At 45.4% G+C, this 12,944-nt stretch overlaps 1 protein-coding gene across 1 annotated transcript; it reads right to left on the bottom strand.

The window, feature by feature from the left end:
• Window positions 1-2,700: 2,700 nt before the first annotated feature.
• LOC142055642 (myelin and lymphocyte protein-like) lies at window positions 2,701-7,126 on the bottom strand. The gene is made up of 4 exons (XM_075089759.1): window positions 6,965-7,126; window positions 3,366-3,533; window positions 3,050-3,184; window positions 2,701-2,796 (listed from the first exon to the last, which is right to left on the bottom strand). The coding sequence occupies exons 1-4, from the start codon at window positions 7,049-7,051 to the stop codon at window positions 2,701-2,703; spliced, it is 486 nt and encodes a 161-aa protein (XP_074945860.1). The 5' UTR covers window positions 7,052-7,126.
• Between the last annotated feature and the right edge of the window lie 5,818 nt (window positions 7,127-12,944).

Raw genomic sequence — 12,944 nt, 5'->3', positions numbered from 1 at the left:
ACCAGGGCATCAGAAAACTATTTTCAACATTGGCATAAATAATACAGATTGTAAATTACAAGCAGAGCACCAAGAAAAAAAAAAAAATCTCCTAAGAGAAGATTTATAATGGCCTTTCCATAGGCACAGTATTTCCTTCCGTACAGGTGAAGCGGGCTGAAAACCACGGAAAACAGCCAGAAAGAGCAGAACATTTGCTGCAGTAGATACACAAATTGCAAAGCCTGCTCCAGCTTGACCTCACACATATTTTAAAACAAATACTTAAGAGCGTGCAGTGTGTGTAGCATCGGTTTCTCTTATTTGACTCATATTCCATAACGAATGAGCAGAAGAGAGAAAAAAAGCTTCTTAAATATAAAAAAGACTATTTTTTTTTTTACTAAAGATCACAGCTCTTGCCATCTTCCATACCTGCCTCAACTCTGACCTCTAAACCTCAGTGCCCTTCTTACGCCAGGAGCTCAGCCACCTTTTCCAGATGGAGGAGGAGCATGCCCCACAGTCCCCAGGAGACCTGCATCTCTATCAAAAGGCATTTGGCACTAAAAGGTGAATTGGCTGGCACAGGTCTCACCTTGTCCAACAGCCCAGCGGCTGAGGTGCTCCCTGCAAAAGTCCCATATCTGCATCCCCTACTTACTCAGATTTGCAGTTGGAGCCGTGGCTTTCTCACGGACCACGCGCGAGGCTGAGCTTGAGGTTGCAGGCGTCCTGAGGCGAGAATCTCCCTTTAACAGTTGGCGTCCCACTTTCAGGAGATCTGGAGTGGTATCAGGACAATTAATGGGCCAGAGAGAGAGAGAGAGAGAAGAGTTATGGTGTGCCTGCTGGGTACTTGGCTTCAAACCCCCAATACAAGAGTAACTAGATTATACAAAGTGGAAGAGCTTCCCTGGGAGCAGACTCCCTGCATCCCCTCAGCCTGCTCAGCGGCCTGCTACTAGGGCACTCGTCTCCTTTGTGCTCAAGTCCAGCCTCCAAAAGAGGCAAACAGACCTAAGGAGAAGTTTCTTTTCCCTTTACTGAACTAAGTAACAGGCATCTCCTTTTAATGTTCTTTTCCTTTGTCAGGAAGGAGATAAGCACCTAAGTGCACAAGATTTGTGCCCGAGACCCTGAATTGTAGGTGGCCTGTGCCACCAGCCCAGAGCTGAGCAGATCATTGCTTAGGACAGATGGGATTCAGGCTTTCGCCTTTTACTTGCCCATTCCTCCTTTGTAACTTGCTGACTTCTTTTCGGGATCCTCTATTATCTCTGTGATGTCTGGGTGCCTGCTGCAGCCCGGTATCCTTCTGAACAAAAGGAGATATATGTCTTGAGGGGCCTCAGCCCAAACACGTCCCTACTAAGCAACATCAACAATAATTTTTTAGAAAGGGTGGATCATACAATCTGTGACATTTTTCTAGAACACTTTAATTTAACAGGAACTTGCAGATTTGGGTTCAAAAATACAAAACACTTGAAAGCCAAAACAGTCTTTGTAGGTGCTACTTTGTTTATTCGTCTTTGAAAGAAATACGTGGCCCTTTGAATATGTTATCCACACCAATTCAACTCAATTTGTTGAAATTCAAACTCTAAATCTAAAACATATAAAAATCCTAAATAAAAAACCATAGCGCTATGCTCATAATTTTTCAAAGATGCTTTTTCAGCATCTTTTGCTCAAAATATTTCTCTTCCAATTATATTCCGTTCTTATCTCTTGGAAGTTATACAGCACTTTTTTCACTTCAGTGCAATTCAGTTAGCTTATACCCTAAAACTTCTTCACTCCTGCTAACAAAATTCACGGTGCAACGGGAGATACAGGCTGTCCATGTGCAATGCTAGGTGCCTTGGGCAGCGGTCCTCAGAAACAGGACAAACGGACAGTGCCCAAGCCTATGAGGGATGAACAGGAGAGGAAGAGGCATCTAATTAGACTTACTTGAAGATCCAAGCGTGATCTTCAAACACAAACTTTCTTCCGCAAATGAATGTCTAAGACTGGGTTTCCTTTCTGTTAAACAAAACAAAAAAAAAAAAAAAGAAAAGAGACAGAAACCGTACTTGGCTTCAGTAAAGGCTAACAGCAGAGCTGTCATAGACCTGATGAGGAACACAGGAGATTGGGGTGGGATTCATCTGACTAAGCATGGATGTCTCTAATGTAGACACCCATGTCTGAGCCAGCCTCGGTCCCATATTTAGGCAACCAAGAGTTCGTCAATATAACCAGTGAGTTCAAGGTACTCCCTCACCCCGAAACAGCTCCCACAACGGCCAGGAGAGAAATGGCAGATTCACCTGTTCAAGCTGTTCCACTTCTGACCAGCAATGGGACCAGTCACTGGAGCAGACAAGGGGGGCGCCCCCCCATCTGCAGCCCACAGCTCCTGAAGGTTGTCTAAGGAGACCCGTAGATTCGGTTTTCACCTCTTCTGAATCACAAATACCGAGGGATTTACCCCAGGCAGAGGAGCCCCAGCGGGATCCGCCGCCTGCGCTGGGTCCGTTGACCCAACTGGCAGGGACCGGTCAAAAGCTGCCACAGGGGGGACCCAGGCGTTCCGATGCACGCGGAGGGGGCTGGGCTATGCAAATGAGGGAACCCCCCAGCAGCCGCTTCCCCCCTGCTGCCAGCCGCCAGACCTCACAGCACCAGCTGCTACAACACACCAAGCCTTCACAGGGTGACGCCTCTCTGTGCTCAACTCCGGGATGCAAGCTTTGAGGTTAGCGCGGGCTTCAGCCTGGGCATGGCATCCTCGCTCACGGAGGGCGACATGTGCGTGCTCATTTCCCTCTGAAAGAGTTAAAAATAACATTAGAAACCCTCAAGCTGACACAACAACATCTTCAACTCGTTTAAACTAGACACAGGAGATGTTTCTGTGATCCTAGTTTTTAAGAACAAAAATACATGCTTTTTTGAGCCTTCAGCCGTTTTAAAAACCATTAGGTGCTGCCACCTCCTGCACATCAGCCCTCCTGCATTGCTTTGCCCTCTCCTGCTGCGTTGCTTTGCCCTCTCCTTCCCCTGCTTGCCAGGCACTCACCACAGCAGCAACATTCTCCTGGTAGACGGTCATCATCACGGCGTTGGCAGGACCAAAGCTGATATAGGTGGAGTAGGCTTCCAACACGGCCATACTGAGGTAGAACAGAGATGCTGTCTCCTGGCAGATGACAGCCTAAGAACCAAGGATGACACAGTCATTCCCAGGAGGGAGCACACTGCAAAGGGGGGAAAAAAGGAACCCACACAAGCAAGCCCCAGCCGGCAATTTGGTGTGCAGTAGCAGCAAAGGAGACCATTGTATACCAGTGGTACCAGGGAGGGGAGAGGCCCTGAGGTTTGTCCCATCCACTTACCAAGGTGACCCAGGAGCTACTGCCCCCATGTGCACCGCAGATGTAGAGGCACAGGAGGGTGATGGACATGACAAAGCAGAACACAGAGACAAACATCACCCAGCCTTGCAGCATGGGTAACTGGACCTTCGAGGATGCCACCAGGATCCAGACAAGGCCCCCAAAGATCTGCAAGTGAAAGTGGGAGAGAAAGCAAGCATGGGGTAAATCGGCTTATCCAGGGCAGAGCCAAAGGCCACGCACACCTCTGGCGCTAGCACTGCACATGGCAATAGCGCAGGGATACCTCTGAGTTCTTCCCAGCCTCCACTTGAAACTGGGTATTTAGCTGGGAGCACCTGCCTCTGATCTTGACCCAAAAAAAGCCTGCCTGTGGCCCTGCCTCCTGGTGTCACTGCCATTCATGCCCTCCCCACATCAGTGTGCTCAGGAGGCTGGTTCAGACATTTCTGAAGGCTGGTGTCGATGAACAGGGAAGCTTATCCCAGTAGGGCATGTTTGCTTCACACCCAGTGTGGCAGATACCTGAAAGGAGTGCTGTCAAAGGCAGCTCAGCTGCACAAACAGCACAGACATGGCCTTAATGAAGGCCACGTGAAAATGTTACCCTGAAAGGAGAGAGAACAAGCTGAAGAGAGGCAATACCGCCAGTTTTACTCTCTGGTAGGGGAAATAAGGTTGGGGCTCCCAGCTTCTCCTGGGAAGGAGGACTTGTATTGCTGCTCCAGCTATTTGGGTCTTCCTTCGCTGGCTACACCAGAGCTGCACAATGCACCAGCTGCTGCTCCAGTAGCAGGTGGGACCCCATTCTTCTCACCCAGGCTTGGGAGTTTGCCTTGGGTTTTTTGGTGGGATGGGGAACACAAGGACAGCTACATCTAGGCTCTACCTTTTCTCCACCAGCAGATTCCTACACCAGAGGATGAGAGCACAATGTCCAATGCTGCAGAGTGTTGAGCTGCAAACGGTGTCTTTGCACTACAACACACTCAGCAGCTTTTCTCTGCCTCAAATCAGCCCAGTTGTTTCTTGAACCTGTGCAAAGTTTAGTCTATGCAGCATCCTATGATGAGGAGTTTCTCGGCTGAACGCACACTGCGTGGAGACTGGTGCTGCTGTGGGGACCTATCCCTCATCACTGGCTGGTCTTGGGCTCGCAGGCAAATCTCCAGAGGTAAGACAGCCTCACTGACTCTAAGAGCATTCTGATCGCCAGTGTATCCCAGGCCAGCCTTTGCCACCATCCAAGTGCCAACTCATACAGATCACGGCATTTCCATTTCCTTGGAGGCTTTTTGCAAGTGGAGAAAAACGTTTCTGATTTACAATACTCAGAAAATGTTACATCATTTGTGTCACCCACATTTGTAGGAAAGTTCATTGGTTACATTACACAAATTGATACATTAAATCAAGGATGCGGTTGAGACCTTGCAAATATCTGAGTGCAAATAGGTTGTCCAAAGTGCTGCTGTTTTGCTGCCTCTAATAACAACCAAAGACTGACACTTGAAAACTAATCCAGTCCCTGTAATAAATCGTGCAATGACACCATGAGTGCGTTGCAGCTAAAGGTCCTGGAGAAAACCTCACCGCTGCTCCATTCAAATCCAACACAAGTGGGGTGAGATAAGAGGTTGGGGGAAGAAGTATCACTTCTCATTTCTTACCACTCCCCAACTCTCCTTTCTGCAGGATGCGATTTCTCACTCAGACAAGTATGTTTGCGTGGTTTGATTACTGGCTTTGGTTCAGAAGAGTCATAAAAATGAGGAAAGGGTCAAGAGGCTTCCAATAAACACACAGCAGGTTGGGGACAACAGTCTGAGGAAAAAAAGTCTTTTAAATAGCCTTTACAAAGCAAACATATCTGCTTTCAGCTCGTTTCAGCTTTTCCACGTAGGCCTGGCTATCCAGATATGCAGAAGACTCTTCAAATGAAATAGATTACAAGAATGAAACCCAGCCTCACAGAATAAAAATGGTAGCTCTTAATCAGCACACCCCGATGTGGCAATCGTATGAGCTGCGGGCAGGACCTTCTGGCTTTTTCGCATCTGTCTTAGCAATTGAAATGACAAATATTTTTGTGGTTACCATATTAGTCCACTGCAGGCAACCTTGGATTCCGCTACGGACTGAGAAACTCTTTGTCCTTCTGAATGCTGTGATATGAGGCAGCTGCCCCTTTTGTACACAGAGATAATACAGCTGGACGACCTAGAGTCATAACGCCTCCAGAGATGGAGAAATCCAGTTATGCAACATTCTTCTTTCCCAGGTGGTTCCTTAGCCTTTAGGATGCACATTTCCAGATCTTACCCAAACCAGAGGATAGGGTGCTTATTTTCGTCTCATTAAGCAAGCTGCCTTGCCAAATCCCCTGGAGAAAGGGATTACAAACAGTTCAAGGCACAGCCACGACCGTAATATGCTGATGCCAACAGCATGTTCAGCACCAGGACCACCGTAACCCAGTGGTAGAGGTGGCTGGCAAGTGTCTGCCCCACCAGAACCTCCACAGGTACTTTGTACCCACCTTCATGCAGCTGCAGGAAACCTAGACCATGCTCTCAGGCCCTGGGCAGAGACCAAGTCCCCAGAGCGTATTTGGAGGAGCTGAGGCAAACTTCTCCTTATACATCAGTAACGCCTGCTTTACTCCAATTCTTCTTTGCTCGACAGCTAGGAGAATGAAGTAAGTGCTGTAAATCCCAGGAGTGTGGACTGACTTGGGTGGCAAGGAAGGATTTGGTCACAAAGGGCAAAGTTGAAGTTTTAGCATTAAGTGATCTGAGTGCCATTCTACAACCCTCAGCCAAGCCCCTCAGTGCTGGATGAAAGTACTCAGGCTTTGGAACAAGCCTCTCAAACTGTTGTGAGAAGAGCAGGCTTCATGGGCAGAAGACACAGGAAAAAGACTTTAGTTGAAACTTTCCATCTTCTAGTCAGTGCTCGCAGCAACTGCTTTTAATCACCTGTGCCAAACCTATTAAGATTATGATCTTCTCCTGCTTAAGGAAACTACAATATGGGAAGAAGTTATAAGGTGGTTGTTCACTCTTTGCTCACCCACTGTTGCCCACACACCCAGGTCCAGCGCTCTGTGTCTTCAGCTCGGGAACACTGCAGCTGAGCAGAACGGCTTCAGCAGCCTTGAGTCTTTGCTGCTGTGAACAATTACTTCAGCTTGCCTTTAGCCCCTGCTTTAAGCAAACCGTTTATCTTCTGCCTGTTTCAGCTGCTAAAATCATCTTCCAATTAATTAATCGGCTCAAATTGGCAACCTAGTTTAAACCTACCAGCAACCCCTTCCATTTTGTTAGGCAGGAGATTACAAAATGTTTACAGATACACCACAAAAATCCCCTGCAGACTAAAGGAGAGCTTCAGAGCTCCCAGCTCAGGGCTTGTGCTTTTCTCTGAGAGTGATCTAGGCACCAGGGGCTGCCCTCAGACCCCTATGGCTCAGAGACCTGGCACGGGTCCTGAACCACATGCTTTGTATGAGGTCTCATCCCTCAGGCACCTGCAGCATGAAGCGTGCTGGATGCCCTGCAAACAGGATCTGCCCTCCCCAGGAAGAAGCCAGAACTCACAATTTCAGGAATGAAGAGCACATCTGGAAAAGTTGTCAGAACAGCCAGGCCGCTGGGCAAAGAAGCGGTGGAAGTTGCTGAGGACATTGTGAGCCTCTCCCACGGTGACTGTCAGCTGCTCTGGCTCTAGCTGCTGGAGGTAGCTGCCAAATGCAACCTTCTTCCCTCCCTCTTTTCCTTCCTTCTGTCCCTCCCCTTCTTCCTGCTCTTCCTCCTGCCTTCACTCCTTCCTGTTGGCAGATGAAGAAAGCTGTGAATGGCACGGGTGTGGCCAAACCCTGTGACCAGGGGCTACTTGGTGGCTGATGGGAGCCACATGGGAGGTTTTCAGGAGATGTGAGGAGCCCTGAGGCATTTTGAGCACAGCTGTCTGTACACAAGCTGAGCGTGCAGGGCAAGTCCCTGGGTGGTGGTGGGTGGCACTGCCTTATACCTGAGGGCAGTAGGGAAGACCTGTACACATCCAGACAGGCAACCTCTCATCCCCTTTATTTGCACAGTAAATCAGCTTGTCCGCCACCCACATGAGCTGTCCACAGCAGCTGCCACAAGGGCAGCTGGTGGACAGGGCAAGACAGGACATGACAGCTACTGGCAAAGAGCAGGGCTGAGAAACCTCTCACAGACGGACATGCGTCCCAAGTGAAGGGCAGCTGCATTGCAGGATGAACCAATTCTATCATCTCAGAGGGAGATTGGATATGCCAAGGTAAGAAAAATGACATAAAATAAAGAGATTTCCCAAGCCATTTGGCTTTTTCCATGACATCAATCCCCTGGCAGCCCTTTCACAACCACACCAACGCTGGGCCTCTCTGCTTGCTTTGCCATGTAAGTGGCAACCTTGCCAGAGCCCAGCAACAAAGTGGTCACTCACCTGCTAGGGCTCCAACAAATAAATGACCGGGACTGAAACCTGTTGACAGTTCATCACTGCGAAACCCTGGAAGCGTGCATCTTCTTGGTTTTTTGGGGGTATTTTAAATCAGCTTCAGTAAAATGTCTCTTAGATTTGTAAATCTTTAGGAAGAACAAACATTGCATAATGCAGGTGAAGTGCTTGGAAATGTTCTGACTTAAATGTTGTTGACATGTAAAATTGTCTGAAACCTCAAAATTGCATGTTACGGTTAAAAAAGGAGGAGAGAATTGTTGGGGTTTTTCTTGCTGAAGAGTAGTAGTGCTGTGTTAATTTTTAAGGACAATTTCATACTGAAGGGGCTAAGATTGTAAACCTTTGAAAAGCCCACTCGTGATTTCCATTTTGGATTTGTTTTGAAATCTAAAAATTATTAATATTTTAGTGCTCTGTCTTTGCTTTTTTCTCTTGAGCTGTGGAGTTGTTTAGGACACTTGATGTAGTATATGTACATAGATCTGTCTTGTTCTTTTGTGTAATTCTTTTTGTAAGGTATTACGCTTACTTGTTACAAGTACAGTAATCAAGTACTCCATACAAAGTCTCAGATGATTTTTTTAGCAAGGTTGATAGGCAATACCTTCTGGGTTTACAGTTTCTCTTGCAGTATATATCCGTGGTGTAATTAACTTCTGACATTTAACATTTCGGCATAGTACTTGGCAGGCCTGCCTCTGTTCTCAGGAGACTGTAGTAAGGAACTGATCTGTAGTCTCTTAATGCTAGAAGACTGCCTCTTGGTCTACAAAATGATCTGAAGATTTCAGACAGCTAAATGGGGGACAAAGTCTCCCCAAACCCTCCGGAGTGTTAATGCTGACTGTACTCCAGCAGTGCTTATTGAGAATGAAATCCATGTGCAGAAAAAGTAAGGATCTCCCTTAGCTGCCTGTGTCTGGGTACCTATTGGTGCTCAGTTAATATCTGGAAGTGTCTTAGACTGGAATCATTTTTGTGTAGAAATGGAGGGCTGTGTTCCGTTAAGTAACAGGGAAGACTATATCCTGTGACCTTTTCTCTGGTGGCTTGGTATTTATGTGTAGCAGTTGAAATAAGCCCAATATGGCTTCCTGGAAACCAAAGCATTCTGGAAGACAGTGCTGAGCAGTAGGCTACTAGTGCCTGCAAAGTTCCTGTAGCCTCTTTCTTCCCCACTCCCCAGCAGATTCTGGGCTGAGATGCACCCAAATTTTCCAGGCAGTGATCAACATAGTGGACGATAAAATGGGATTTTCCTTTAAACTGGATTTTCAGTTAATTGAAGTTAGTTAGAACTTGGTTGCTTCTGCAAATTGTAGATACCTATCTGCACCTTTAGACTTTCTAAATGCCAACGAATTTATTTTTTTTCCCAACAGGAACAGTCAAGCTAAATGCTCTTTGGCTGAATAAGCAGCACTGTATAAAATGTCTCGTGTGTGAAAATGTTTTTTGTGCATTTATAATCGTGTTGAAGTAAAAGAATAGTATGAAGTCGTTCTTCTTACAGTTATTCAGTAGGTCTACAGTAAGTAAAAACACGCTGGAATAAGAAGGTCTGCTAACAGTGTGCTAACAGTGATTATAATTAGTGTTCTGTTAACCAATGAGTTGGGTTTTTCCGGGCATAAATTGTGTTAGGAATGCAAAGCAAGGCTGACATCAGGAATGAATACTTCCCTGGTTTAAACAGCTTGCATCATTCCATCCAAACTCCGCTCAAATTCTTGCTTTGGAACCCAGAAAGAATGAGTCACCTGTGGCTGTAGTTCATCATAGGTGCCTCTTTATTGAGAAACGAAACCTTTTCTGAGCCTGAAAGGTCGTAGCTTTATGTTGAATACGCATAGGAAGTTTGGAATAGAGATCAATGTTTGGAATAATGACCAAGTAAAAGAGCAGTGAAAAGGTAATCACTTTGTGGTTGTATTTATTGCTTGTATTTATTTTTCAGTGACTTCAGTTCCTCTGTCTGAGGTAATGTGAAGGTCTCCTCTCATTTGGATGCTACTGGAGTCCAATAAAATTACTCAGCCAGCGGAGTGCATGGAAACCACCTCTCTGTGCAGAGGAGTTGTGTGTTGTGCAGTTTATAGGGTGGGGCAGAAACATGATCTGCTGTGACTGTCCTCGCTTCAGAATTGCAAATGAATAGCAGCACTGCTTAACGCCTCATGTGGCTTTTTGGAATACCGCTGCCTTTACATGCAGGCTAGTGCGCATATACCGTCTTCCTTTCTGCATCGGTTCAGAGGTGCAGGGAACATACAAAAATCTGCTACTGTAAAGTGGCAAAGATTATTACTCTGCATATGCTAGACTGACAGCACTGTCACCTACCTGGCCTTCTGGTGGAATGTACAACAGTGGGACATCACCTCAAAAACACCGTTGGGAATTCCGTTAACTTGGGAGGTAGATCCTGATGCAAATTACTAATTTCATTCTTCCATGACAGACAGCAGAGCAGCTTAACAGAGCATAGGGAAACTTCTGGCCATTAATAATCAATGAAGGGAAACCGTGAAGGTACTGAATAAGTGCAGTCCCTCTCCTGTCCTGCCCAGTCCAAAGATACTATGAAGCCTTTGTACCTCAAATACTTCTAAGTTTTGTGTGCCCAGTTTGTCCATAGTTGGCATCTACCAGACACGGCTGCATCCAATGATGACAGCTTTTAATTCTGTGCATTTTACACACTTATGTGGATGCGCACAGGTAGTTTAGGCATGTTGAAAGTTAACTCCTTACAGCCTTGTCAATGAGAATTCTTGATTCTCTTTTAATAAGCACATCTTTATTCTTACCGAATCTGTGTTAAATTTCACCTTTTCAAACTAATGAAGCTTCATTTTTATTTTTAAGTCCTCTTGCAAGCAGCTTGACAGATTTTTCTAATCTAATAAACTGAATGCAAAGCGGCAGCGACCTCCTAACATCATTCTGTTACTACTTATGCAATCGAGGAGAGAGCTGCAACGTGCCACTTGGAGTATGGATCCAGTTGTTGCCCCGGCGCCACTCAGTGATGTGTTCTAGCTGAAGTGGGGAATAAAACAAGTGGATTTGGGGGTTACTTTTTTCCTTTGCTCTAGTCAGCCATGTATTTGTTGAAATTAGAAACCTGTTTCTGTCGACAGATTCTCTGAGCTAGCAGGTAATGATGTCTGGGGTTTTATAGCAGTGATAAGAAATAATGCTAAAAGGATACACAACTGTAGGCTTTAATTTTTTTTTCCTTAAAGGCTATTGTTTCTATCTGTACTGAGCAATAGAATACAACACAGATGCTGAATACATGAAAAGGAACATTAGAAGTTGTCATCTCATCTGATCATGAAGAAAATGTTTGTAGTACTTGCATTACAAAGAGGATAGCTTCTGATGCCTCTGCTGAGGGGAAGGAGGGACACAAGCCAATGTCCTAGGCAAGTCAAATTGTTTTGGTCTGATTTTGAAAAAGACAGCTAGTATTGTTACTTGAAGCATTAGATTTGTCTAAATAGCTCTGGGCCTTACAACTGTCCTACGTTCTCCCTGACACACTGAATCCTTGAGAACTGAGTGGCTTTTAGATTGTAAAATATTTGGGCAAATTCTTAATTATAACCCGTTTCTGACAGGAACTTAAAGTATGCTGAAAATTGGACTCGTGTTCTTTAGCAGTTCACATTTTCTTTAATTGCAGACAACAACAGGTAGCAGAAAGGGAGAAAAATAAAAGAGAAGCAGCGCAGCAACGAAAGAAAATGGGGGAAGAAGCCCAAAGGCTAATGAAAGAAGAAGAAAACAAAACTGATGTAGAAGTGTCCGGACACAAGCCAGGCATCAGTGGCACAGTGCCAATGAAAAAGAGAATTTCAGCTCTACAACATACATATTGGTATTGATTGAAGTATTTCTAGCGCTTCAGCATTTCTAGGACTCCAACCGTTTGGTTTCAGTACATTCTTCAGGGCATCTTGGAAGGCAGGGTTCTCTCCGAATATCTTCAACGACTAGTAGGTGGTTATTAAAGGAGAAAAAAAGCCCACAGAAAATCATGCCTTGATGGAATGAAGTTTCCTGCAATAGTCCTATTCCAGCACCCTTCTTTGCAGCAAAAGTGATTGAGCAAGGATGTTGACTGAAAGACATCCTTAATGAATAGTTCAAGCCTAGAGAAAAGAATGGAAATACCTAAGAGTGTGGTAAATCTCCTGTATTGTCTATGCTTACCCGAAACATGTAATTAAACAGTTTTAAAGAACCCTTTGCTTCCTGCCTGATCGAGAATGTCTGCTTTTGCCTTTCCATAAAGGTATTTATAAATGTTTCACATTTTTCCATGGGAGATAATATTGACGCGTGCAGAAGAAAATTACTTGTTAAAGGTGACCCACGACTCTCAACGTACTCCTGGTAGAGTACGCTCTGGTAGAGCACAAGTTACAGCTGAACACAAAAGTGGATTTCTTGTCACTTTGTCACTTGCAGCCCCTGTGCTACCATGCCCCTTTACAACACTACAGTGGTTAACAGCAGGGGCATCGCTACACAGCAGTGGTGCGTGCTGCTCCTTTCTTATGAAGGCTAATGTTGTGAACGTAGGGGAGCAATTCAATTGCTTACTTGTATTGGTAAATTTGTATTTCTAGCAGAAATTCTTCTAGTTCCTACATTAAGGGGAAAAAAAAGTCTCACGCTGTATACTTGTTGCATAGGTAGTACAACTGAAAAAAAGGTGTCCTCCTGTGAATACATCTAAGTGTGAAAATTCTCAGTTCAGTTAACAGCACTTCTCAGGTTCCATTTTTGTACACTTACTGTATGTATTTACAGTGGGATTCCTGTCAGAAAAGCGTGCAAGGTAAATAGGCAGTAGAAGACAACAGTAGTTTAATGAAGAAGAAAAGTTAATGTCTGCTGGAGGGCAAGGTGTGTGGGAGGAGGAGGGTCCATGTGGTTATTAGGTGCAGCTCAGAACTTCAGTGAATACCTCCTGCATCTTCTGCTGTGCGGATGCTATTATCCCTGAATTCATGGGCTGTCTTGTGGCAGATGAGCGAGGACAGCAAATCCTGTGCCTGAGACGGGTTCCCT

Source organism: Phalacrocorax aristotelis, chromosome 3 (assembly GCF_949628215.1).
Source record: "Phalacrocorax aristotelis chromosome 3, bGulAri2.1, whole genome shotgun sequence".
Classification (NCBI taxonomy): domain Eukaryota; kingdom Metazoa; phylum Chordata; class Aves; order Suliformes; family Phalacrocoracidae; genus Phalacrocorax; species Phalacrocorax aristotelis.
Note: the sequence above shows the minus strand (reverse complement) of the source record. Positions and strands in the feature narration are given on the sequence as shown.